Genomic DNA, 26,803 nt, shown 5'->3' with positions numbered 1-26,803 from the left:
CGACCCCAGATTAATTCTGTTCGATAGTACAGATGGAATAGGGGGCAGTAGGTACAAACAACACCTATTATTCCTAGGGCTCACACTAGCTAAACGAGACATTTCCCAGCATTGGAAGAAAACCATTGCGCCACCCATGGGAAAATGGAAAAAAGCTTTAGACTGATGCATGGGGGTGGAACTCGTGGTGTTTCAGACATGGGGTTGCCCACAAAAACACCGGAAGTTATGGCAGCGATGGGCAGACTATAGAGGTATTGACTTACCTGTCATAGAGTCACCGGAATCCCTCATACAGCAGGAAAGTAATTTACTAATGTAGGTCATGTAAGATAAGACATGATCATCCAGGCTGTTATGATGCGTTAATGATTGAGGGATGCGGGGATGGGGAGATTGCCTGATCTGTGCAAAGTTTAGCATGTTTACTGTTCAGCTTATTTTTGGGGGTTTTCATTATCACTATTCTTTTTTCCACATGTTTTAAACTCTACATGGCGGCATCTATATTGAACTTTATCGATATGTAGGCCTCTGGCCGCTATTGTACCACATACAAAACTGAATAAAATGTGTTTATAAAAAAAAAGAATGAAATTATCCATAAATAATATATATACATATAAATACACTGAAAAAACAAAGGTCAAAGTTATGTTATAGTTTGGTATGGTAATAAGATCTTCGCTTATGTAAAAAAAAAACACTTGTAATATCGGTGCAAAGGTACCACAAAGGGTGCTGCAATGGGTACTGTGGTGCCGGTGACCAGAAATAATATATTTTTTAATTGGCTTAAGGTAGGGTCTCTTTGGGACCCTCCCTTGCATGAGTCCCTCTTTAAATACTAATATCTAGAAAATAGCTGAATTGATTTACACCAGATCGATAAAAGACACGCGCTCTTAGTAAATGGTTTAATTCCATTCAGTTGTTTTTTTTGTACTGGAGAACAAAGTTTCCTATAGGAATTAACATGGAAAATCGGAATTTGGGGAACTTTTCTTTTTCTTGGGGCCGGCTTGACGGATTGGAGCGAAACTGTCTATGAAGGAGCACAGGAGGATGAACTTTTTTTTTTAAGGGCCAAAGTTATTAAAGAAACAAACAATGCTCTTCCTATGGAATCTCAGGCCTAACTGTAAAGACACAGTGGTGACTGTTAATGTTAATATACAAACCCGGATACACACATACAAATATATATCTATAGTTGCCATCTTATATAAGGGCAGTAGAACATCTCTATTCAAATAAGCAATCCTGTCTAATTGCATGTTTCTCTCTCCTTTTCGTGGTCTCAGGGCCCATGCACTGACCTGCAGCAGGTAGTTTCAGCTCGTCTCTGTTCTCATTTTTCACTGACCCAGTTACGGGCCCATCAGTTTTAGATTTTGCAGAATATCAGCCACTGGGGAGAGACTCTATTGAAAGGTAAGGCATGTGTGTATAAGAGTTTGTGTGAGTATGTGTTGCAAGCTGGTTTCTGTTATCTCAAAAAAGGTCTTCCCTCTGCAAACTCGGTCATATCAAACGTGTGTTCTCGCCATGTCAACAGCAATTGTCAAGAAAACCCTCATTGGGCGCCAGCGTGGAGAAACTAACACCAGTCTCCATACAGTGGAGCTGGGACACTTTTCCCATTGGGGTGCTGCCATCAATGTTACATCAAGTATTTATAGCCAATGATCCACGCCCAATTTAGCAGGAAAGTGTTGGTGGTGCATTTTGGAGCACACAGTTGCAAATATATTACTAAAGCATGGTGTAAAAGGGCACTGTCATCTATAGACAGCTCATTTTTCCTTGAAATGTCCACAAAATTCGTACTCACATGCAGTTTTACAGATAAAACTATATAAAGCACTAATAATATGTGGAAATTTGGTTTAAGCAAATATTTATCACCTCCAAGTAAAATGTCTTGATTTCTTTTAGCCTGAATTCTATGGAAGAATTAAATCCTGTAATTTATACATGAATTATTGTCTCTTTTATCCCCCTGTTTCTTTCGCTGCATATATCTCTCCTGCAAATGTTTTTTTTTCTGTGCTTGATTGTATATCGGACAAGCTTTTTCATTTATGTGTCTATATTGTTGTATGTTGCCAGGCAGTGGGTATTATACTTCCCTTTTTTTCAAAAATTTTTAAATAACATTTTGTTTTGTTGTGTGTGAGCTGTTATTCCAGTCTTTGGTTTGTTGCACAGTCCTTTGCTGCTCTGCCATCAAGACTCTTTCTGTACTCTTTTTTTAGGCTGGTTCTCACTTTTGTAATTGCCCGTGTGTATTTTTGACTTATATATACTAATTTCTCTGATGTACTGTTTCGTCGGTTGTACTATTTTTCAGTTTTAATTGTTGCAGATGTGTTTCATGCCCCGTAGTTTTATGAAACTTTGCTTCCACGGGCACCAATCACCCCCACCTACCTCTTCCCTTCTACCCCTTCCTCCTTCTTTGAGTATGTCTTCTCTTTCATTATCCATGTGGCTTTAAGGGCCATCTTGACAGTCAGCAAGCTCCCCGCGTGCATCCTGATCTTCCCTGAAGGATGATTGGATGCTGACTTTTATAGTCGTCGTGTCTCCATTTGCTGACAATCATCTCTGTGAGTACCGATCTGCTCACTCTAGTCAATTTTTAGGTCTCGCAGACCTGCGTTGCAGCGAGCATGCGTTGCTCGCTCTGCGAGGCTTTTTGTAATCGAGGAAATTTCAGATGTGGGGTTGAAGCCCACCCATCTTTCTCTTTGGCTGGCATCACAATTTATGCTAAACGGTGGCCTCCGATTGAAAACAAGGCTTCTTTGTTACCGCCCTGTCTCCTTTTTAGACGGCCCATCCGGACTGGATTGTTTGTTTGCGGCGTAACACTGTCTTCAATATGTAGGCGGTAAGCACTATTTTGTTTCAGATGCACAATGCTCAGCGGCGGCGCTGCTTCCCACATCGGCGTCCAGACAGGCACGCTGGCTGGAGGTGCGCTCGTTGTTGTTCCAGTAGCGAAGTTACAGTTTGCTACCACATCGGTGGTCAGACACGCACGCTGGCCGGTGATTTGTTGTTGCTTACATACTGCTAATGGCCTCTTGGGTGCCTCCCCTTGCTTCAGCAAACCTCCCCCACAGCCTCGAAGCGCGCGTCTACCAGCTCACCTCGCATAAGTGTAAAAGCTTTGGGTGCACTAAAGCAAATAATATACACGTCACAAACATATAATGTAGAATATTTTATTTTTTAATCAGGGCACACTTTTATTATAGTGGCAGTTTTTTCAACAACGCCCCTAAATCTGCCGCCCAGGTCGTTGTAATTTACAATGCGAATGTAGCACTTCACAGGCCCCTGCTGTCGGGTCGAGCTCGCGCTATATAAAACCGCAAAAAGGGGTCAAAAACACAGCCGTTATCCAAAGGTACGTGGAGACGTATCGTGGGGGTGTTGACTACTTCTATTAAAAAAAGCTGAGTGTATTGATCAGAGCCCAAGGGACAGATTAACTTTACCATTAAACGTGAAGTCGCTACCAGTCTCATTACTATCACTCTTCTCAAGGTGCAGTATTTATTTTGGAACCTGTATTCGTGTTTGTGTCGGTTATTTCACTAATAATATTGTTATGTAGTGCTTTACATGCCTCTGCTGGGGGCTTAATTTAATCCGGGATCTACCGGTGCGCACATTAGCACTGAGCATTAGAACACTTTTTTATCAATCACAGACGTGTGATTCTTAACTACAGTAAAGTAAAAAGATGCTTCCACCAGTATGAGCCAGTTCCGCTTTAACAGCAGCAATGTAACGTAGGTTCGATTTTGGTGTTGCCTGAACATCCTGTGATTTTGAGCAAATCACTCAATCTCTCCCATGTCCACCCAAAATGAATGTGTCCTTGTGTAATGTAACTGGTACATATATAAAGAGCTGCAATACAGTCGGGTTGAGCTTGCGCTATATAAAACTGCAAAAAGGGGGCAAAATCACAGCCGTCGTCCAAAGGTACGTGGAGACGTATTGCAGGGGTGTTGTCTACTTCTATTTAAAAAAGCTGAGTGTTTTCACCAGAGCCCAAGGGACAGATTAACCTTACCATTAAGCGTGAAGTCATGCGAGTGGGCTTGCCATCACCAGTTTCATAACTGTCACTCTTCTCAAGGAGCAGTCTTTATTTTGGAACCTGTATGCGTGTTTGTGTTGGTTATTTCACTAATACTATTGTTAGGTCGCGCTTTACATGCCCCTGCTGGGGGCTTAATTTAAGCCGGGGTGTACCGGTGCTCACATTAGCACTGAGCAATAAAACACTTTTTATCAATCACAGACGTGTGATTCTTAACTAAAGTAAGAGCATACTTGCACCAGTATGAGCCAGTACTACTTCAACAGCAGCAATGTAAGGTAGGTTCGAGTCTTGGCGTCGACTCAACATCCTGTGATTCCGAGCAAATCATTCAAGCTCTCCTGTGTCTACCAAAAATTAATGTGTCCATGGGTTATAAAACTAGTGCTCATATAAAGCGCTTGTATACAGTTGGTTGAGCTTGTGATATATAAAACTGCAAAAAGGGGCTAAAAGCACAGCCGTTGTCCAAAGGTACATGGAGACAAATTGCAGGGGTGTTGTGTACTTCAATTAAAGAAGCTGAGTGTTTTCACCAGAGCCCAAGGGACAAACTAATCAAACTATTAAAAGTGAGGTCATGTGAGTCTGGGGACTTTAAAAAAAACAAAAAAACTTTCAGTATTTGAAGTTATTATTAATATTAGTAGTGTCTGAAGTGATCGGCCCTGTCTTATGACTGTCACTCTTCTCCAGGCGCAGTCCTTATTTTGGAACCTGTATGCGTGTTTGGTTCGGTTATTTCACTAATAATATTGTTAAGTAGCGCTTAGTACCACGTGTCGCCATTTGTTTGAACGGTAAATAACAAGGGGCCACGGCAACATTTGTGCCCTTGTGCTGCTCAGACAGGAAGCACACCAGCCCCGCCATTGTAACAGGAGGCAGGCACTGGGGGGGGATCCACTTTACAGGGGACCCTCATTCAGTCTAAAATCTATGAATATCAGTGTGCAGGAGCCATAGGAGTCCCTCGCTACATTGTTTTCCAAAAGAAGCTACACAAACATCAACCTATGTGTGCAAGAGGAAACTAACCACACAATTATTCTGACTTGACTTATTCGCCGTTTAACTGAAGCTCAGCTCTCAAACAAGTATTCTCTTCAGACTCAAATTGTGCCTCACTCTAACGCGCTACGTAAAGTTCCAGAAATAATCAATAAAATGTTGTCCAGCTGGGAAATGTGGGTTCAAACTCAGGCCTCTGGAAGCTTATTTAGTCACGAGACTATATCTCCTACTTGTAGCTGGATCCATAAGAAGTCGTGCTGCACAGGCTGGGTTGACTGCCCATTGGCTGGCCAGCCCCTTCAGCAGAAGCAGGCACCCCAGTGCTAAACTGGCAACAAGAATAAGGTCCGGCGACCCAAATTCAGCCCTGCCAAGTACCACGCATCAGGAGTTAGACTAAAGCATTTCAGTGTGGTGGTCCTCATCACCGCATTGAAATATAAAGTCACGCATACAGTTCATAGCGCCTCCTCGGCTGTCAAGCTGTAGCTCTTCTACTCATGCACCAATAATCAATGCAGACTGAAACTAAAGCTGAATTGAGCAGTGCGCAATGCGCGCTGCTCCCGGCAGGCTTGGGAACTGGCTGAGCTGCTCGGCAGCTCTAGCTGCAGAGCTACAATGTAACAATAGTATTACCCGCGTGGCATTCCTGATTGATGACATCAGTAAGAGCGCCGTCACGAGCGGGGGTTAGTTGTGGGAGGGAGGCTGCAGTGGTAATGGCAGAGCTGTTCTGCGGTACATTTTATTGAAATAAAATGACAATACAGATCACCGCGACCTTCACCGGAGTCGACCCAATTCCACGTTTACCGCAGCAGCCGCTGGAACCCTCATCTACTGAGAGTCACATTGAATCATGCCCGGGTGGATGGCGTTTGCCACGGAATTTGTTGCGACCACGAGGTGGCCCATACCTCATGCATTTTAACCCACCACCATACACTCCGTGTCCCTTTTTTCACGCTTGCAGGTCCTATTTCCCCCCATGAATTCTCTGTTTGTCACTGTTTTCTTTTTTTTGACTGGGGGAGAATGTCTGCATTGTCAGCATTCCGTCCATCATTTGTTTGTTGTAACGCTTTTCGCCCTAAGTGGGATGGGTATTCCCAGACGTGGGACCCGTGCTCACTACGCCACTGGAGTCAAGCTATCCTGGCTGATGACGGCTGATAGCCAGAAACCGGTCCTAGGATGCTTGATTCCGGTCCAGGGAAGACATGGCTTGGCAGTTCGGGCTGGACTGTTCCCATGAGGCACAGGGTCAAGACTGATGTGCATATGGCCATGTCTGAACTGGGGTGGCGTAGTGGGCAAAAGAACGATGGATTTAACCCAGATCTCTTGACTGGGGGAGAATGTCTGCATTGTCAGCATTCCGTCCATCATTTGCTTGTTGTAACGCTTGTCACTGTTTTCTGGCACTCTCTTCCTCATTCTTTCTCCTTTTTGTGTTTTCTCTCCCTTGCTCTGGATCAAAGTTTGTTAAAGAAAAAGAAGTGCCAGTCCCCCAAAATGAGTGCAGGTCCACAAAAAATGAGTGCTGGTAGGCCACACCTGCAATCATCAGCTCAAATGAACCACTGACACCCCTTACCAGGCCAGAGGTCAGAGGCCAGGAGGATGCACTGATCACTTTCTGGTGCACTGGGTTCTGCAGCTCTGGCAGGCCCCCACCCCAGCCAACACCTGAAGGCCACTACAGAAATGACTTTGTAGCCAGCCTGGTGATAGTCCGAATACCCTGCTCCCTCCTTCATGGGTGGCTGAAGGCCTAGGTGAGTGGGCCTCCAAGGTAGGCTGCCGCATGCGGGCTGCTGTGAAAAGGACATTTAACACCACATGGCCATCCCGCTTTCCTTATGACTCATATACACCAAGGCACTGGGGAGAGAGTGGCGGCAAGCTGTACTCACAGCTGTGGCCGACCTACCCCCGCCAATCATACCTGACCTCAGCCTCAAACCCTCCACCCATCCAGCCTCTGGGCGAAATACCTGGTGCCCAATAGGTGCAGTCTGAACAAAAAGCGCGCTCTTACACTATGGAGCCATCACACCTGATCCTCGGAGTAGGAATACAGTGCTAAGTGCCAAGAATAAGTCACATTGGGATCAGAGAGTGCCGAGGCCTGCCCCTAACACTTTAACAAGGGCCTTTTCCTTGAAGAGCGGTTTCATAGTTCTATCGCAAGTCAAAGCTTTCTGGAACAGGAGGGGGTTTGTAAGAGGCACCTCCATAACTACTGCTTTGGCCAACCATTCTTCATCTGTCGTTTCTACAGGTAAATGTACTGATTTTAGTCTGTCTGAGACCAGAAAGGGCATGCCTGTTCTTGTAGTCATTTCGGACGATGGTGTAGAACCCACCAACACTATTATTGCAAACAGCCTGAAAGCTGAACGGAGTGAAGTTCCACAGGTCAAAAACACACAATGTAACATCATCCCCCGATGCCAGTAATAACACAAGAGAAACAGCGATCACAACAAGCATTGGCATAGCCAATAGGTCTCGCCTTTGGGACCTTATAAGTGTTAAGCCATGCAACAGTTGCATAACTAAATACTTATAAGGTCCCAAAAGCGAGACCTATTGGCTATGCAAAAGTGAAAGTGATCGCGAACGCGATCACGATCAAACATCAAAGCGGCGAAAGTGAAAGTAATCGCGCCCGCGCACATACACTGTAGCTCCAGGCTGGCCTGGTAGCACTTTTTGGAGCCCTCTCAATAAGTCTCGCCAGACCAGCGCATGCGCTGGGTCAGGCGAGACCTAAAAATGACTCTGAGGATGATCAGGCAACACGTTTGGTTTGAGGTACATTGAGCAATACATTGAGCGATACAAAAACATTGAGCAACTGAGCACTGAGCATTGAGCAGTACAAAAACCATGAAATTGACATATTGCATATAGCTTCCATTGGAAGCCAGTGCCGTGAACAGAGGCGACAGCTGCTAAGTCATAAAGGAATTCCAGGCTGCTATTACAAGGCTCTTTCTGAGAGCCTATTATGGCACCCTTGGCTCTCTGCTCCAATGGAGGGCAGAGTACACACCTATGGGATTGGAGGGGGAAGGAAGGCACAGAGAGTGATGAGGTGGGTGGCAAGAGGCCAGTTTCTTTACATTTTGGACTTGGAGGAGAGGCCATATTAGTAGTCATCTTCTCATGCGTAACACATGAAAGCAGGAACAGATGATTTTAGGGGCCATGCATAACATAGATTTATAGATGGGTAAGAAGTAAATAGTGTTTTTCACCTTTGGGTACTGACTTACATCATAGACAACTTGAGCTTCACTCTGTTTGCTCTTTGATGTCCTCAGAACCCCTCAATGCAAACAAACATCAATTATTCACTGTTATTCATCTCACTCTAACAGCAAAGCCAGTGACACAACACCCTCTTCTCTGCACACTTCCCTTGCTTGGCAATAAACCCCACACTCTAAAGTGATACCCACAAATTGAAAATAGCCGCCAGGAGGGCAGCAAGCAAAGAGAGAACAAGAGAGAGAGTTACTACAGGGCAAACACCGGCAACAAGAGTGTCCGTGCTTGCCCCACAGTGAAATGTCCACAAATCCGCAGGATCACAAAGAACAATTTTCTACGGGCACACACACTCACACTTGGCTGCAACTGAAGGCCATGGAGTAAAGGAACACTCTAATTTGGGGTTGTAAAAAACGAAAGAGAGGTATGGGTCCATGAAAAAAAGTGGATATTATGCTAAATAAAAGAAATGTAACATAAGGTAGCATGAACGCACTTACGGTTTCTCTCTCTAAATCCATCTCTTGCGGCTGCGTTCCATTTCTAGAGTCCATGGGGCTGGATTCCTGCCAACTTGTTCGCTGTGCTGAAGCAAGTTCTGTGATGCAAACAAAGCCGTAATATTATTACAAAGAGGAACGAATGATTACACTCAAACCACATGCATCCACAGATTACCCCCATGTACACCTCATTTCACACAAACATACATGCCAGTTCACACTGCACATAAAGGCACCTTGCTCCATGCAAAGCACACCCCTCACACAGCTACAGGTCCCTACAGACTTTTCATAGTACACAACTATCTACCACACTATGTGTAGCAAGATTGTGGCTCCCTCAATGCACAAATGACACAACTACATTTACCTCTAGAAACAGATCACACCATATGCATCTAGATATAGGTACAGATGACCTCATAAGCAGCCACCACCATTAAAGACACATAAAGACACCCTTTAGGTAATTCCACTCATAACTTACAACATTAAAATATGCAGCTTCTTCGTTGCACATCCTACAGAATTAAACGTCTCTCTACACACAGCAAACAACAAAGAAGTACAGCTCACTCCTTGCACAGCCACACGCAACTGCAGCCCATTCAATGCACACCTTACAGCACACATAGACACAAGTACTGTGTCGTTCAGCTTACACCATGCACAACCACAAACACGCACTGCTTCCGTACCATTTGTATAAATCCTCACCGGATAAACTGCTTCGATGATGATGGAGTGAGGGCCCTTTAAAACTGATTGCATTAAAAATGAGTTACATCAAAATAGACTTATTACAGTACTATGTAAACAAGCCTTTGCAATGCAATAGGTCTCGCATTTGGTAAAGTTAGAGCTGTTGGCTTTGAAAATGACAATGTTTTTTACATTTGTTTTTTATTTACAGTGGAGTCATTTTATTTGCATAGCTCTACTGCCATTGGTAAATAAAAGCGAAAGCAAAACAAATTGTCATTTTCAACGCCAACAGCCCTAACTTAAACAAATGCAAGACCAATTGCATTGGAAATGCAATCGGTCTCGCATTTGCTGGAGTTGGAGTTATTGGCTTAATAAACGCTAATGTTTTTAGCTAGCCATGTTGCAGAGTGCTGCATGGGGCGGCACCCTTTTTCAAAGAGAAAGTGCGCATGGCGAGCTGCTAATTCAAAGAAGTAGTCACCATTGCCGGTGTCATGGGAGTGCTATTTGGGGTGTCAGCCACTTTGAAAGGGCACATGGCACGCTGCTAATACAAAAAAGCGGCCAGGTGTGTTTTTGAAGCTACCAATGAGGCATAGCTTACAGAGCTGCCGACCCTGTACCTGGGGAACCGGGTTTGAGTCTCAGCATTGGCTCTACAAAAAACATGCCAATCCGAATAAATAAAATTAAACTCCTAACAAATAAATTGAAACTGGCGATTCTGAAACAAATGGTGAAGAGCAATTCAAGGTAAACAAGCAAATGCCAAGTCTGTTAGGCAGGAAGCGGCCGCCATTGTGGAAGTCCCATGGGTCCTGTGTACATTTAATTTAATTTTAATTTAATTGTGGGTTTATATAGCGCTAGAATCGACTCCCGGAGGAGGATCTCCGCGCTTCGACCGCTGGGGAACCCGTCCTGGCTCACCCTGAGAGATGGTCCCTAATGGGTATCTCTAAGGTGCGACCAAGCATCCCCGGCGGTCTGGGGGGGCCGTTGTGAAGATGAGGCAAGCTAATGCCCAGAGTTGCCGAGTGTGGTCCCTGACTGGAGTAGGCACCGAGGCGAGAATTATCGAGCCCTCTGACCCTGGTCCACGACCCTGCCGCGTCGGGAATCAAACCCTGGTCCCGGGCCGTCCTCTGCTTACGGGTCTGCCGCCTCTAACCAGTGAGCCACACCTCACTGGTTATTAATTAAGTAAATAGTTCTCCGAACTGCTAATGAAAGCTCCCGAGTTAGGGCACATGTGAAAGGGCCAGTCCTCATGGGAGGTAACAACAGAAGACAAGCTGGTACTAAGGAGGGACTAATAAGCCTATTAACAAATCAGAAGCCAACCTTTACAAAGGACAATGACGCAAGCCAATAAAAAATATGGGCGGACAGTGGGCGGAGCTTCAATTCCATACCTGAATACAACATGTCTTGAAGGGCCAGCGCAAGCGCTGCCTAGGCGAGACCTAAAAATATAGGCCGTCATAGGCTGCATTGTGTAAGCAGGCACAGAGGTATTATGTTTTGCTGTAGTGACTAGGAGAAAACTTTTAGCCATGGCTGTTTTGGTTTTAGGCACTAATTGAAGCAGTATAGAAGTGGACTACTCAGCAGGAAGTACCTAAGTCCATCATATCCATGCAAGGTCATAATGTGCGCTGTAATACAGCGTGTGCATGATTTAATACTCTATGATATTGTTCTATGTATAAGAAGAATCTAGGCCAAATACATGCTAAGCGTGACAACTGATTTGCTTCATGGTAAGTTAGTGCTATTGTCATCATGGAGGGAGTATGAATGTTTCTAAGCGCTTGTTCACAAACTATCACTTTTATTACATGCCTCTCAATGCAGTAGTGAAAACGGATAGAAGGTGAAACGCTTCTGCATGTCAAAGAATTACTCTTTTTTTCATTTGAAGACAATTTATCATATTTGTATATGATATTTATTGCATGATTGACATACCAAATATTTATGTTAGCGTGCCGAATACCAAGGCTGCGTAGTCCTAAATACTTCTCAGGCCTCTTTAAGTAGTTGCTAGGCACTCCCTGCCCCGTTATCTCACTGATATAGGTTTCTGCTTTCCTCATTGTTGACAGAATTCTTTGTCTTTATCTTCCTTCGTCATTCCGTTTTCTGTATTTTTCTGTCTCTTGCGCTCTGGAAATGTTTGAAGAGGAGGGATAAGCACCGGTCCCGAGAAATAAGTGCTGGCGGCCCCTACAAGCAAGCACCAGCTCAAATTAAGCACTGCACACGAGGATTTCTGGGACAAGAGAAAGCATGGCCCACACCTCTCTAAAAGAAGGTCAGGATCTGCTAAATGGAGGAGGAAGTTTGCTGCTGATGTACCTACCGCAGTCAACAACAGGCAGCATCAGGTGGTACTGGATGGCCTGAGCTTTGAATCACTGGGGAAATAACCAAGTGTGTTCCTCAGCTTGTTATGACTTACTGCTCTGGAATTTGGGCCTGTTGTGGTGCAGTGCTGGTGCGTAGCTACCATTGGTGCAGCAGGTGCAGTGGCACCAGGAAGAGCCCTGAGGGGCCCATTGAACCCTGACAATGCTGCATTTTACTAGCCCAACCACATTCAAAGGAGCCATTTTCCTTGCTTGCACTAGGCCCCCTGGCATTTTAGCTACGCCGGTGGTGCTGGGGTTTGCTGATCCTTGTCAGCCAGTCCTCAAGCCAGGACAGTGGAAATGTTACTGTAGCAAGGGCTGTCCTTTGGAAAAGGAATCCTCTACATTTGAATGTTTTTACTGAGTTGAAATATCATCATTGTTCATCATTCTGTGTCCGCTTCTCTGTACTTATCCTTGAATACAGTGGGTTCCATGTAATACAGCGATCGCCATACCTGGGCCGCGGTGCTTGGACACCTCTATCGACCACTTACTCACAAAGAATGGAAGACATCAAGCTTCCTTACATTCCATAGCTGCTCTCCTCAGAGAGCGTGCAGTGTGTGTATTAATCACACAGGAACCACAGCAAATGCCTACCTTGAGATGGTTTCTCTAAAGACAGAATCCGAATTTACTAACACCACCCAGGAGAGCAGCAGCAGCATCATTCGTGTGATCAGAGAGCTAACTTCCATACCTGCGCCGCGGTGCTTGGATCCCTCAACGGCCTCATTGGTTGCGAAGTATTGAATCCTAGTTGCTGCACCACGGCTGTTTATTCTTATATCCCAAAAAGTAAATGGCTTGATTGTCGAATCCAATGCTGACAAAACTAGAACTTCAAAAGCCCTCTTTTAAGAGGTTCTATATAACTGATTTAAAAGGAATCCTGTACATGGTCTGTGAAATATAGGTTTGTGTGGAGTTAGTTGAGATGCTTCATAAGGCCAGCTGTATGCCTGACTCATCCCCGACCAAAAATTCATGATTAGAGCCTGTGTGTGTTCATGAGGATCAACATATCGGTGAGTGGGTGGACCTTCCACGTGCTAATCTTAACCTCACCTGCCTGAAACACAAAGGACCAAAACGTGCAAAGGTCTGGGGCAGGTGGGTTTCCCTGCACCTTTTTATAGATAAGCAGCTCTGTTTCTAACAGTCCAGCTAAAGTGCCTCATGTTACTTCCACTTCATAGAAGTAAAGATGACAAGCAATGACCGCTCCGAAACATTTAAAGAGGTATCTATATCTACAGATAAAATAACGTTTTAGAAATGAAAATGTGGCTTTTTCATTGCAAAACATTTTCCCACTGCTTTTGAAGGTTTGTCTCTGTCCCATAATTGATGGTTAATATTTTCATAAGCCACCAGGCCAATAAACCTCCAAGCACGCAACCGAGCATCTACCCTGCACAGTGGGGCATATCATCATGGACCGGCGATAATTATCGCTAAGCGCACCTAGCGCTAGGATAATTATCGCCGGGTAACGTGGAATTTTATCGCTGAGATAGCGTGCTAGTAGCAACGCTTATCTCAAAAGCGATAAAATTCCAAGCGCTAACTGACATATGTGAGATTATCGCTGGAAATCTCATAAAGTTTGGCGATAGGTTGTTGATAGGGCACGGCACACTTAGCCATGATATCCACCTTCCATTGGATATCATCGCTAAGTCAAACTAAAAGCAGGCGTAAGGAACTTAGCGATAACCAAGGTTAGCGCTACTTTTCTTATTGCTATGCCTGTTAGCGTGCCCATTGATAATTGGAGAAATGTCGGTTAGCGTCATTTCTCCAGTTATTTTGGGACGGAATGCCCACTTTGCATCTCATTAGAGATGCAAAGGTAGGCGTTACGGGAAAGGGAGTTAATGCAAGGATTCACACAATAGCGTGACCTTGCTGATAAGGCGATAAAATTATCGCAGCTTTTCGTCCGAAAATGGATGCACAAGCGGCGATAATTTTATATCGCCTCTTTGATGATATGCCCCTGTGTACGTATATTTCAAAACAGTACAAAGCCTGACGTATGACGTAAACTGCAAGTTCAGATGCCACTACCAGGAGGTCGGTAGAACAGAAACGAGGAGGAAGAGCGTCCATTGTTATTTACGGCTAGAAACACCAGGGCAAATGTTATCGAGGATTACCGGAACCCCATTTTAACTCTGTCGTTTTACATCATCATTGTGTCTGCGAATCATCAGTGCAGCAAAATGGCATTGCATCATGCTTGATCAAGTAAATTCCCTACTTCATATTTTAGGCTTTCCTTTTTACTCTTAGCTTAAAACTTTCCTAATAGTGGTTAACAGAAGCACAGCCTACAAATATTGTTTCATCTCCCATGAGCACTTCAACAGCTGTGTAGGATTTGTGTAGTTTAAATGATTAGCACAGTCAATTAAAGTAATATTTTTTGGGGTGAAGAGGGTAGTGCAGTATGGAGGAATTGGTATGTGTTTGTTCTTGAGGACCACAGAAGTGAATAGAAGTGTGACATTAGTTTGGTAAAGGGAGGGAGGGGTACGCCCGTTAGGGAGCCAAGTCACTAAATGTGTTTTTGGGGAAGAGGGACATTACTGGGGTGGCGGATGGGCGGTATGGGGTGGATATGGAGGGCTTGCACTACGAGTGTGATATTTGAGGATGAAAAACGGGGCCGTCCCAGTAAATATGATATTTGTTAGAAGAGGTGTAGCACTGTTGCTATGGGTGACAGAAATGATCCATCATGCAGATCCGGTGATGGATGAACCCATTGCCTCAGTGAATGAGGTCGGATCCTCAGCCACCTTACTATTTCTTAGCAGCCTCTTGGTGCAGCCCCGTGCTGGGCCTGGAGAAAGAAGTGGCTGAACAAAGTTCATGACTACCCTAACGCATGGCGCGAGCCCTGCTCATACACCTAGGGCGGCTGCCATTTTGGACTGGCTTCCCAATGCTGACCTAATGGTGGAAAAGATGAAGAAACTCAGCAGAAAAGAAATGATGAAGCAACAAGACCCTGCACATAGAAGACATCAATTTAAAACCACCTCACAGTGGGACCTACAGGATTGTGAGTGCACATGGTGAATGAACAACGTTAAAATCAGTTAATACTTTCAATGCAAGCCTCATCTCTGAAACAGAGCCCATCACAGTGGCTTTTCGGGCTACTGTAACAAAACTACGGGTTGGTGCAGCAAGTAGTGGGAGCTGAGCAAACCTGTGAGAAAATGGAAGTCAGCACTACTTTGTGTTACTTAGCACCAAGGGGGCGTTACATGGGTGGAACATGGGCATCCGCGGACGTCCGGGGCCAGTTATAATGCTCAAAATACTGCCTATTCATCAAGCTGATCTTAAACAGCTTCATTCTGTCAAGCTCACACCTAATCTCTCCATCTTTACTAGCTTGGCCAAGTACGGGATTATGGCAACTAGGACATCTTTGCAAACACAAGGAGATGATGGACGGAGTGCTGAAACCTTTCAAACGCTCACCCCTGTAGTGTAGTTCCTATATCTCTGATAGGCTCTGCACATTGGAATAACATACACTATAGATTTGACATGGGACTACGGTCAGTATGTCTCTATCGAGTATATCAAACTTAATTACTTGTGTGTGCCAGCTACCTCAGAGGTCGCTAGAAACTTCTCGAATATACAAGAAGGGATTAGTCACTGACAACTGCATAAACATGACAACTATGTTTACCTTTAGAATCGGAACAGTCTCAGAATCGTGGAAACAATAGATAACAGTTTCACTCAGTCAATCGTGCATGCTTAGTTTCTACAAAGTTGCACAGAAATAGAGAGACGGGCGTTTCAATAAAAGGGTTTATTGAACAGTCTTATTTCTCATGCAAGAGATATGAATTGCTCCAATCGTAAGACAGACTGAGAAGTACAATATGTACGAGGTTAGCAGTAAGATAAAATAATACTGCAATAGCATGTTTGTAGCTATGACATATATTAATCAAAATACATACATAATAACATAAGCTAAAATGTGATACTCATCTGATGCTTCTAAATTGTTCTACCCCCGTGTACCTAACCTAAGTGCAGTACGAGGTTTGAAGTAGGTGCTATTTCTAAAGTATAGCTAGCTATATTTTAGTTTAGCCAAGATTTGCCAAACGTTTCTCTAAGTTCTAGTGAGTGCCATACCTTAGAATGAGAGAGGTTGGAATCTCTTTTCTGGACTCGGTAGTCTAACCCCACGCAAGGGAAGTCAGAGAGCACTGGAGCTGGATTCTCTGCGAGAAGGATGGCAGCGTCAGGTCAGTGCATCAGGCTGGAACTCGATCTCCTTCCAAACTTGCCGTGGCGAACCGCGCAGTCTGGATTGGATCGAATCCTCCGGGAACCGCAATTTGCCAGGGCAAGTGCTGGTATATTTATACCTTGGAGGTGTCTAGGAATGCCAGTATTGATGCAAAAGTCGGGCAGAGGAATGTCATGAATGAACCCCTAAGGAATAGATGTTCATGCATGCTTAATAAGTTCTTGGAGAAATCAATATTCAAGCTGAGGGAAATTCCTAAAAGCTTAAGGGTCTGGTTTTCCAAGAATTCGTTGTGACGTGGATAGATGGATGTAGGTGGCCATGCCTGTATTTGGTTTGTACGGACAATGTCTAAATAAGGGCCGGATTTCTATGTCCATATATGGGAAATGTGAATTGTACCTATATAAGGGCATAAATCGGGAAACCTATATACGGAATCTAAATCTTCACACAACAACCCAAGTCACAGATGTTTGTTGAATCCATCCTCATTCTTTAGATCACTTTGCCACCCCAGTTCAGACACAGCTATATGCAAATCAGTCTTGACCCTGTGCCTCATGGGAACAGTCCAGCCCGAACTGCCAAGCCATGTCTTCCCTGGACCGGAAACAAGCATCCTGGGACCTGTTTCGGGCTAACAGCCCTCTTCAGCCAGGCTAGTTTGAATCCAGTGGCAAAGTGAGCAAGGGACCCACGTCTGGGCATAACCTGCCAATTTAGGGCGAACAAAGCAAACACAAGGAGATGATGGACGGAGTGCTGAAACTTTTCAAACACTCACCCCCAGTCACAGATCTGGGTTGAATCCATCATCATTCTTTAGCTCACTTTGCCACCCCAGTTCAAACACAGCCATATGCAAATCAATCTGGACTGGATTCAAGCTGGCCTGGCTGAAGAGGGCTGATACTGAAACCGGTCCCAGGATGCTTGTTTCCGGAAGAATGATGATGGATTTAACCCAGATCTGTGACTGGGGGTGAGTGTTTGAAAAGTTTCAGCATTCCGTCCATCATCTCCTTGTGTTCAACTAGGACATCTTTCCCTGAACTACTACATAATACCGTCCCTTCCAAGTTACAGGACAGAAATGAACGACTGAAGTTATCCGTTTTATATCTTAACACCCGCTCTATGGTAAAGCACCAACTAGATATGTTTCTTTTACTAGAAACTGAGCAGCCTGACATCCTTTTGCTGACCGAGACCTGGCTCTCCCAGGACTCTTCCCCCATATACTGGCAGCCTTACCCAAGAGAAACTGAGCAGCCTGACATCCTTTTGCTGACTGAGACCTGGCTCTCCCAGGACTCCCCCCTGATATACTGGCAGCCTTACCCAAGATAAACTGAGCAGCCTGATATCCTTTTGCTGATTGAGACCTGGCTCTCCCAGGACTCCCCCCCTGATATACTGGCAGCCTTACCCAAGGATTATTATATTCTTCATGCCAACCGCCCCCAGGGGAAAGTAGGTGGAGAAGTCGCCGCCATAATACACCATGCCCAGAAATCCACTGCACTAGCACCACTAGACCTCCCGTCAGTTGATAACTAGAATCTGACTCAGCTCCCCTGATCTGCGTCTTGCTCTATAGGCTCCCCCACAGCATGCCCTTATTCCCACAATCTCTGGGCGTACAGGTAACTCCCCTCACTACTAACCATGCAAAAATCTTGCTGATTGGGGATTTTAACTGCTGGGCTAACGACATAGCGGGTGGCCCTCCATCTGCTGAACTATCTGACTTACTGATGGGGCTCAACCTCGCCCATCAAGTGTCCTCAGCTACACACATTAAAGGGCACACACTGGACCAAGTCTGGACAGCTCATCTTAACATGTCCACTCTGTCGATTGCACCCTGCACATGGTCCGACCACCACTTAATTAAATTCATCATCGTTAACATCACTTTGGTTAAAACCCCCCTACTGATGGGGGAACTACAAGGAACTGGAATAAAGTGGACAAAACCCTATTCCTTAATACTTTGGCCAATAAAGTCCCGCCCAATCAACTATCCGTCAACCTTAGCCTAACAACCTGGCTATCAGCTACCAGCAACCAACATGCACCCCTAAGGAAATTAATTTTGCCCGACGTCATGAAGCTCAGATATGGTTCTCTATCAATGTTAAAGCTCAGAAACTAGCTCTCCGGCAATTTGAAAGGAGGTGGAGACGCAACTATCGATCAGAGGACAAACAGACCTTCTTAGAGGCAATGAAAAATTACAAAAAAACTATTTTGGCCACCAAAGCTTCCTATTTTTCCTCTAAAATTTTATCCGCCACCAATAAGTCCAAAGACATTTTCTCCATTGTTAATGAGCTGTCCAAACCTGACAAAATTACAATAAAACCGACCCCCTCCCACAACTTCTGTAATTCCTTGAATACCTTCTTCATTGAAAAGATCACGAAAATTAAGGATAGCATCCCGAAACGTTCCAACTCCAGCCCCACTGCACCCAGAAATCCCTGCATTTTTAATCAATTTCCGATAATAAGCAACCAGATGTTCTTGGATCTGCTACCCAAAATGAAATCAGGCTCACCTAGGGACTGCTGACCCACTAGCATTTTGAAAGAAGTATCCACTGCCCTTCCCAGACCAGCTCTCTCCCTTTTGAACGAGTTAGTGTCCCAGGGCTGCATTCCTGCAACCTTCTAGGAGGGAATCGTCGTCCCTGAAGAAATTAGGAGCTGACCCCCAAATCCCGACAAACTATCGCCCAAGTATCCTTACTCCCATATCTGGCTAAGGTTTTGGAAGCCTATACGACTAGATGTCTGTCCGTTTTCCTGGAACAATCTGAGTACTTTGATCCCCATCAAGCAGGCTTTCGCACAGCACACTCTACTGAGGCCGTTATACTGTCGGTACTGGATACTCTCCGGATGGAGACAGACAGGGGTCTCCCGCAAGCCCTGGTGCTTCTTGATCTTTCTGCAGCTTTTGACACGGTAGACCATGACATACTGGTCACCTGTGTCAGAAACGCAGGGATTCAGAGGTCTGCCCTCAGCTGGATCAGCTCTTTCTTGGAAAACCGCTTTCAGTCGGTCCGTATTACTCAGTTCACTGCTCCCAAGATGAGGACTTCCTGCGGAGTTCTGCAGGGCTCATCACTTTCCCCCCTCCTGTTTTATCTCTATCTTCTCCCTTTAATCCGAACCTTGAAAGAAAGGAAAGTCTGCACCTTTAATTACGCTGATGATTTTCAACTAATCTTACCCATCAGCAACTATCTCAATTCGGTTCGCAACTTTCAGACCACCATGCTGTTCATCAGTGAGTGGATGAACAGTAATCACTTATTACAGATAAAACTGAGCTAGTTCTAACTGGTGGCACTCAGAGCCATTGGAGCCCCCACTTTTGGCCAATACATTGGGACCTACCCCTTTCTCCTTCTACCTCAGCCAAAAGTCTCGGAGTAACAATAAATTGTGATCTCACCATGAGGTCCCAAATAGGATCAGTGATATCAACCTGCTTCTTCCAACTGAGGAAAATAAGAAAGAAAAGAAGATTTCTCACACAGGAAGCTCCGATCTAGGTGGTCCTTGCCATGGTGTTGTCCCACAATAATTATGCCAATTCCCTTTTCTTTGGCATCCCACAGTACCTAGCCAAACGACTACAACTTGTACAGAACCAGGCAGCGACACTGATTTTTCAGTAACCTAGACAACAACATGTTACCCCCCTCGTGAGGAAGCTGCACTGGGTCCCTATCTCACAGCGTTGCACCTTCAAGGTACGCCGCCTTATCTTCAAGTCCCTCAATGGAAGGAGCCCCAAATTTACGGACAGCCTTATCCAAAAGCATACACCTATGTGCAACCTGCGCTTGGCTCACAAGCACCTTCTGTCCACTCCCTCTTTTAAACGGAAGCGTCTGGGCGGCGCCAGGTTCGCCGTCCTAGCTCCTAGATATTGGAATTCTCTACCACTCAAAATCCGCTCCTGCACTGACCTCCTGAGCTTTAGGAAGCTCCTGAAAACCTGGCCGTTCAGACAATCTTATGAGTAAATCCTCTGGGTCGTGGCACCTCTTTATGTAGCACCATGAAACCAATCTGGTGTACGTGCGCTTTATAACATTTTTATAACATAACAACCACCCATGCCTTTTGACGCAAAACCATATTTACAAAGTTTTGTGGACATGGTTTGGCATCAAAAGAGGAGCTAACAGGAGAGATGCTTCCATTCCTCCATGCTTTTCCGACTTTGCATGCGTGCTGCACTGTGCATCATGCATACAATGTGGTAAAAGCTTTCCATTGTGTCTAGGCATGGTATTTTTTACAAGAAGGGTACCCTTCCTGTACAAAACCTATGTTAGACTCGTGCACACACCCTAGCGCTATGGTGCTAAGGTGTATGCATGGTGCACGGCCACTGAAATCAGCGCCGGTGCAAGGGAAAGGGGAGGAGAGGGCCATATATCCTAAGATATTGCACTCTCCTGCTCCCTACCTGTTGCGCAACGCAGCGCAGCCTCACGAGGGGCTATGCTGCTTTGCGTGACGTTTTTTTAAATCTACCCCTTCATACCTTGTTGTGAGGAGGTCACTGAAGAAATGGTACCACCCCTTGGAAAGTGCACATGGAGAATAGATGGCTTCTCACAAAGTCAGTTCATATAGTTCCTATATGAGACCAAAGGCCCTGGGAGGTCGGAGGGGGGGAGCCACAGAAAGGATTACATGAGACCGACAGACATGATCCTGCAAGTAGAAGACTGCCAGACAGATCATGTCTTATGAAAACTACTCCATTCTCATCTTCCCACACAAACCGTGGTGAGGAAATAAGATTTGTTGGATATCCAGTGCCTAATTTGAAAATGGATGAGGGCTGGTGCCAAAAGCTGTGCTCAGCACTGAAGTCCGAAGCCAGTGCTAGTAAATATAAGCGTGCTGATTGTATAGTCTTGTATCCACTACCAGACAACCCCAGCTCTTTTATCTCTCTCTTGCAGGTTCCTTCTTTCTCCCATAGTGTGTGGTTTTCTGTCTTTCTCAATATCCTTTCCCCTTTGTATTTTCCTCTCTTACTCACGGTCAATGTCCGATGTGGAAAAATAAACGCCGGCCCCCAAAATTGATTGCCCATTGGCAACTGCACCGGCTCAAATTAGGCACTGTCAGGTTATCCAAAGAGAGCTGAATGAATGCCCATAAATGGCCTTTCAGTTTTGCTCTGCTGCTAATGATAGAGCATCACACAAAAGCATATGCATTTGTGAAAGTGAAGGTAGGCAGGAGATTCCTCCCAGATATCAGGGGTTGTTGCTTATTTTCACGTGGGAAGTAACTTAACGGACCAGCGCATATTAAGGAGTTGCTACAAGTTCAGGGTCATGACTGCTGTTTCTTCAATGTTGAGATTGCGTTGCTTCAGTGTACCCTTGCAAAGTGTCCAAGATATCCAGTGTCAAGAGTGAGTAACACTTGCTTAGACTGTGCATTCTAGTACTTGTAGTTTTAGTTTTTCCCACAGGACTACAAATACCATAATACAAAGGAAAAAACAGCGCCTCACTCAGGGCGACAGGCAACAGGGAGGTTTTGCTGTCGGGCGACCATTTGTTTCCAATCCTTTAAAAGGTACAAACAGTCACCTTTGTCTCCGCTCCATAGGCATATCTCTCACCACATTCTATTGGCTATTCAGGGTGTCATTTGGCCTTCTAAGGAGCGCTTGCATCACAGTGCATGAGGAACCAGGTTCCATCACTCTCATCACACATTCAATTCTTTTAGTCATGCAGGCAGTCCGTACATACTTCAAAAGAAAAAGCTTAGACAGTGGAACCCTATAGGATACAGCACCTGATCCACTATCCCTTATTTATATCTCTATCTATTGGGGATACCCAGGGACCGGTGTCAACGCACCCACTGCCACAATGCAATCCAATACAGGAACATCACAATTAAGACAAAAGCAAAGGTGCACCACAAAACAAGGAAAAATATTCAATCCGTGTCCAAAAGTAACAAATAAATGTTGTGCCTGCTGTACACAGCACAATGTAATGTTGTAGGCCCAGGGACCCTCATAAATACATCATGACCACACGGACACACAGAGATAGTTTTTGGAACAGGCAACTGGCACGTGCGTACGGCTCCTTTATTGGCAGGGACACATGTACAGTGACGCCTGTGCTGGATGTGTGTGGGGTGAGTGTAAGCCAGCCCTCACGGAGTGGCTGGTGCTGGCAACAACTTGTACAGTCAACACTATGAAAACGAAAAACAGCAGCATTACAGAGACAATCGCGGAGCATCATGCTGGTAGCCAGAGCAAGTACAGAGGCCACCAAACATGCAAACAGAAGTGTCCGTGAGTTGCAGTGCACCAATGTTGGGGCACTAGAGCTGAGCTTGCTCATGCAAATTAAATGTCTAGGATTGTGTCCCTTCGGGAAATACCTGATGCAGCTGCAGTGGGGTGTGTTACACCTGCATCATCTTCCTCATCATTGTGCTACGTCTCCCACACTGCCTGAGGTGACATTGCTGTGTGACCTTCCAACAGCACACAGCTCAATCAGAAACGGTCCATGAGTCGTGGTGCTCTGTGTCAGTGGCACCTGGAGTGCAGAGCAGGGTATCAGGCAGATGATGGCATCCACAGCAGGTGTGACCAACTCTGATAGTCTGGCAGAAAGACACTTTTAACTCTGGCAGTTGTCGTCTGGAGGTGGCCCTGGCGGTGGTGGCGTGTGCCTCCTGCGGTGATTCGGCGTCCGGGTCAGTCAGGACTCGAATTGATGTGTGAGTCCTGGTGAACCGCAGTTGAGGCCGTAGGCAGTGGACAGTGCAGGGCCACAGACACATGGCGTTGAAGACCCAAGTCCACCGTCTCAGAGGCCATCCAATCTCAGCAGACAGGGTCCCTGACTTGTGCTGCACAGTTAGTGACCCCGGATGCACTGCGGCCGGCACAGGTACACCCGCAAGGGACGGTGACTTGTGGTGCACAGAGATAGGGACCCGCGAGCTGAGCCGGTCCTCATCGATGTCCAAGGTGAATGTGGCGTGGGTTTGCGGGAGACAGTGGAAGGTGTCCTCCAGGGCATGATGCAGAGGGTGGAAGCCGTCCGGAAGCGGCAAATGGAGAAGTGGAATGCTACTGCCTCATTTTTGCCACCAAGTCAGTATCACAGATATGATGATGACGACAAACCCAAGTCATCTAAGCAATTCGCCACCAAGGAACAACCAGGAAGTGTCCATGGATGTTGTGGAACAGACTTAGTGGCACCGAAGCTGAAAGGGGATGCAGTATGCGATGAGGCCTGTACAATGTTGTCAAATATGCCATCAATGAATCAAGACTAAGTACAGAAAGTGTGACCTACTCGACCGCAGTGTCTGCCCTAGGCAGCGGTCAGCGCGACCCAAACGCTGTTCAGCGAGCTCCTCCTGGAACTCTAACACAAGACGTTGAAATGGCATGTGGGGGTGACTTGTGGTTGACAGAGGTAGAGGCACCAGAGCTGCGTGGGTGTTCAGTCAGCGACGATGCCGTGTCCTGCCTGGTACGGACTGGATTGTATTGGTGTGACGCCGGCTGGACCGCAGTGTAGGCCTGAGGCAGCAGTCTGCAGGGGCCCACAGTCACGTGTCGTTGGGATGCTATGCACAGGGTTGCTGCCACCTGATCGAAGGGTGTATGGTGAAGCAAGGCTGCCATGTATGTATTGCCTCGGACATCATGTAATCAAGACACAGTTCCATATGTGTGACCAACTTCACCACAGTGTCGGCCTGAGGCAGCGGTAAACATGGGCACATGGTTGGCCCACGATGCACAGTTAGTTACACCAGAGCAGTTGTCGGTAGTGTTCGATCACCTTCGTAAAGATGCTCCTTTTCTCCTCCGGACTGAACCGTGTCTACCTCTCCCTTCGTGCAATGATATGAACTCTGGCATACATGAATCGAGACTCAGTTCCAAGTGTGTGACCTCCTCGGTCTCAGTGTAGGCCGAAGGCAGTAGTCAGCAAGGGACCACAGACAGCTGTCGTTCGAATGCTATGCACAGAGTTGATGGCCCCACATAGAAGGGAGGACACAGATATGACTCAGCCATGAAGTGTGTACTCTGCCATTGCATAATCAAGACTCAGTTCCAAAAGTGTGACCTACTTGACCATAGTGTAGGCTGGAGGCAGCAGTAGAGTACGTCAACGAGAAAGGAGTAAAGTGGGCCTGTGTCGCGGAGGCCGTGATGGTCTGAGGAGGCTGCCAAGGTCCCGGTCCTCAGGCTTGGAGCTTGGGCCGGCACACGGTGGGCCCTCTTTAACACACCCTGGTGCCGGTAGGTGAGCAGTGTGGCTTGGCTGTGCAGGGGCGAGCCTGACGGCTTCGGGTTCCAGCGGCCCGGTGTACAGCAGGCGCACAGGATCGCAGGCAACTCCGCTCACGACGACGGCGTTGGCCTCGTGGTGGGGTGAGAGGCGCTGCCCTGGTAGAGATGTTGGGCATTCCGGAAGAGAACCATGCCCAGGTCAACATGCCTTTTATTCACACCCCTACGCTGGGTCAGCCCACTCCGCACACGCTTACGGGGGGGACGTAACAGGCTACATTTCCGCGTACTCCCCCACTGGCTGGGGTGACTTGGTTGTGTCCACTGTCCACCACACTCCATACACCAGCAGAGTATGTTGCCATGGATATAGGTGTGTTCTGCATAGTGCTGCCTGACCAGCACATCTCTGCCACACTTAGCATTGTATACTTTCCCATTCATGGGTCACTTGCCTCCTCCACACATGCCTGGTTCCCACCTCTCCCCACATTCTGCTATTGTGTGGCAGGGGTGCCATGATGTTGATGGTTCATGTTCACGGCTAGCCCAGGTTACCAGAGTAAGTTGTGCTGTCGTGTCTGGTGGGTGGGCATGTTGTTTTGTATGTTGCATGTGATTTTGTGACGTGTGCATTGCCAGAGTTGTGAGTTGCATGGTTGTAGAGTTGAGGTGTGTGGGGTGTTCATTTGGTACTTGCCAACAGGCTGTGCATTTCCATTGGTGCCATCCTGGAAGCGCTGGTTGATGTAGGACTGTCGGAATATAAAGGTATCATGCACACTGCCTGGGTAGTTTGCGACGACTGTGGTGGCGATTCCACGGTGTTCGGATGTTGCCTTCACATTGATGTGAGGATGTGAGGCTTGTGCTTTCTGTTGCGGTAATTGTGTGCTGTGTCACCAGGGATGACCAAGTAGGACATGGGTGCAGTTGATTGCCCCCAACACGTGCATGCATCCAGCTATGGCGTATAGTCCCTTCCTTGGTCTCCAGCTGTTCCTGCGCATTGTGGTGGACGTATAGGTACTGGGGTACCAGGCTGATGATGGCATCCAGGACAGGTGTGATGGACTTGAATGTGGCTGGCTGTGAGACTCCTTCGTCTCTGGTGGTTGTTGGTTGGGAGGTACCAGAGGCCAACCGGGCAATGACATTGTCAGGTGTTGGGTCTGTGAGGCTGGTGTGTTTCCTGGGGGTCCGCTGTCTTTGTCCGCGCTGCCTCTATGGTGGTCCGGGGGGGGAGGGGTTGCGGTCCTGGGTGTGGTGGCGGTAGGTGTTGTGGCCCTGTTGGGGCTCTGAGCTGTGTGATCAGTGACTCCATGGCGTCTGTTGGACTTCAGGTGTGGCTGTGGTCTGGGCTCCCTTTTCTGTTGCCGTCCGACTTTGCACCAGGTCAGAGCATGTGTTTCCTGCTGCCAACGCGCCTTATCGCATGTTTTGTGATCTTATCGCCAATGTGGCTGGTCGTTGAGAATGTTGGGGTGTGGTGTTGTTGCGGCTTTTTGCTCGGGAACGCCTACTCTGCATCTCATTAGCGATAGTTGCCGGTGTCATCTATGGGAATGTTTTTTGAGGATGCTATCACCGGAAATCTGGTGATATTGACTGTTTGCACCTGCTTGTGAATTGGGCGGTAATTTTATCGCGACTTTGGCTGCAATAAAGTGCCAATATCTCGGCGATAGCTCCTTGAGAATATGCCCCATAGTTTTCTACAAGGTTGAGCCCACATGTAGGCTAACCAAGGAAGAACATTGTGCATGATCCTACAAAAGGTAAATCAAATGCAACTAGCAGCAGCAGCCGGTGCAGGTAGGTTCGATGAGGCGGGGCGGGGTATGTTGACAGACAAAGGAAAGAGATTTATTTTATTCTCTCTTTTCTGTCATCTGTCCGCATCCCCCCCGCGCTGCCCCATTGTGCTTACCGGCACTGGCCGCTGCTGGCTACTAGTGGACCTTCAGCACTGATTGCACCACTCAAATGTGTAACCCTCTAAGCTTGTCTCTGAGCTGCCATGGCAGTGTCTGTGTGTGCAGTTTTAAACTGCCATGTCAACCTGGCAAGTGCACCCACTTTCAAGGACCAAACCGTACCTTTTCATACA

At 46.4% G+C, this 26,803-nt stretch overlaps 1 protein-coding gene across 8 annotated transcripts in view; it reads right to left on the bottom strand.

Moving 5' to 3' along the window:
* Positions 1 to 26,803, bottom strand: part of EPS8L3 (EPS8 signaling adaptor L3) — a 183,522-nt gene that overhangs the window by 76,665 nt on the left and 80,054 nt on the right. For all 8 annotated transcript variants that reach the window (XM_085613948.1, XM_085613974.1, XM_085613938.1 and 5 more), the window contains exon 9: positions 8,923 to 9,020. In XM_085613948.1, coding sequence (XP_085470074.1) covers positions 8,923 to 9,020 — 98 coding nt within the window. The remainder of the gene's footprint in view (positions 1 to 8,922; positions 9,021 to 26,803) is intronic.

This window comes from Triturus cristatus, chromosome 1_1 (assembly GCF_964204655.1).
Source record: "Triturus cristatus chromosome 1_1, aTriCri1.1, whole genome shotgun sequence".
Classification (NCBI taxonomy): domain Eukaryota; kingdom Metazoa; phylum Chordata; class Amphibia; order Caudata; family Salamandridae; genus Triturus; species Triturus cristatus.
Note: the sequence above shows the minus strand (reverse complement) of the source record. Positions and strands in the feature narration are given on the sequence as shown.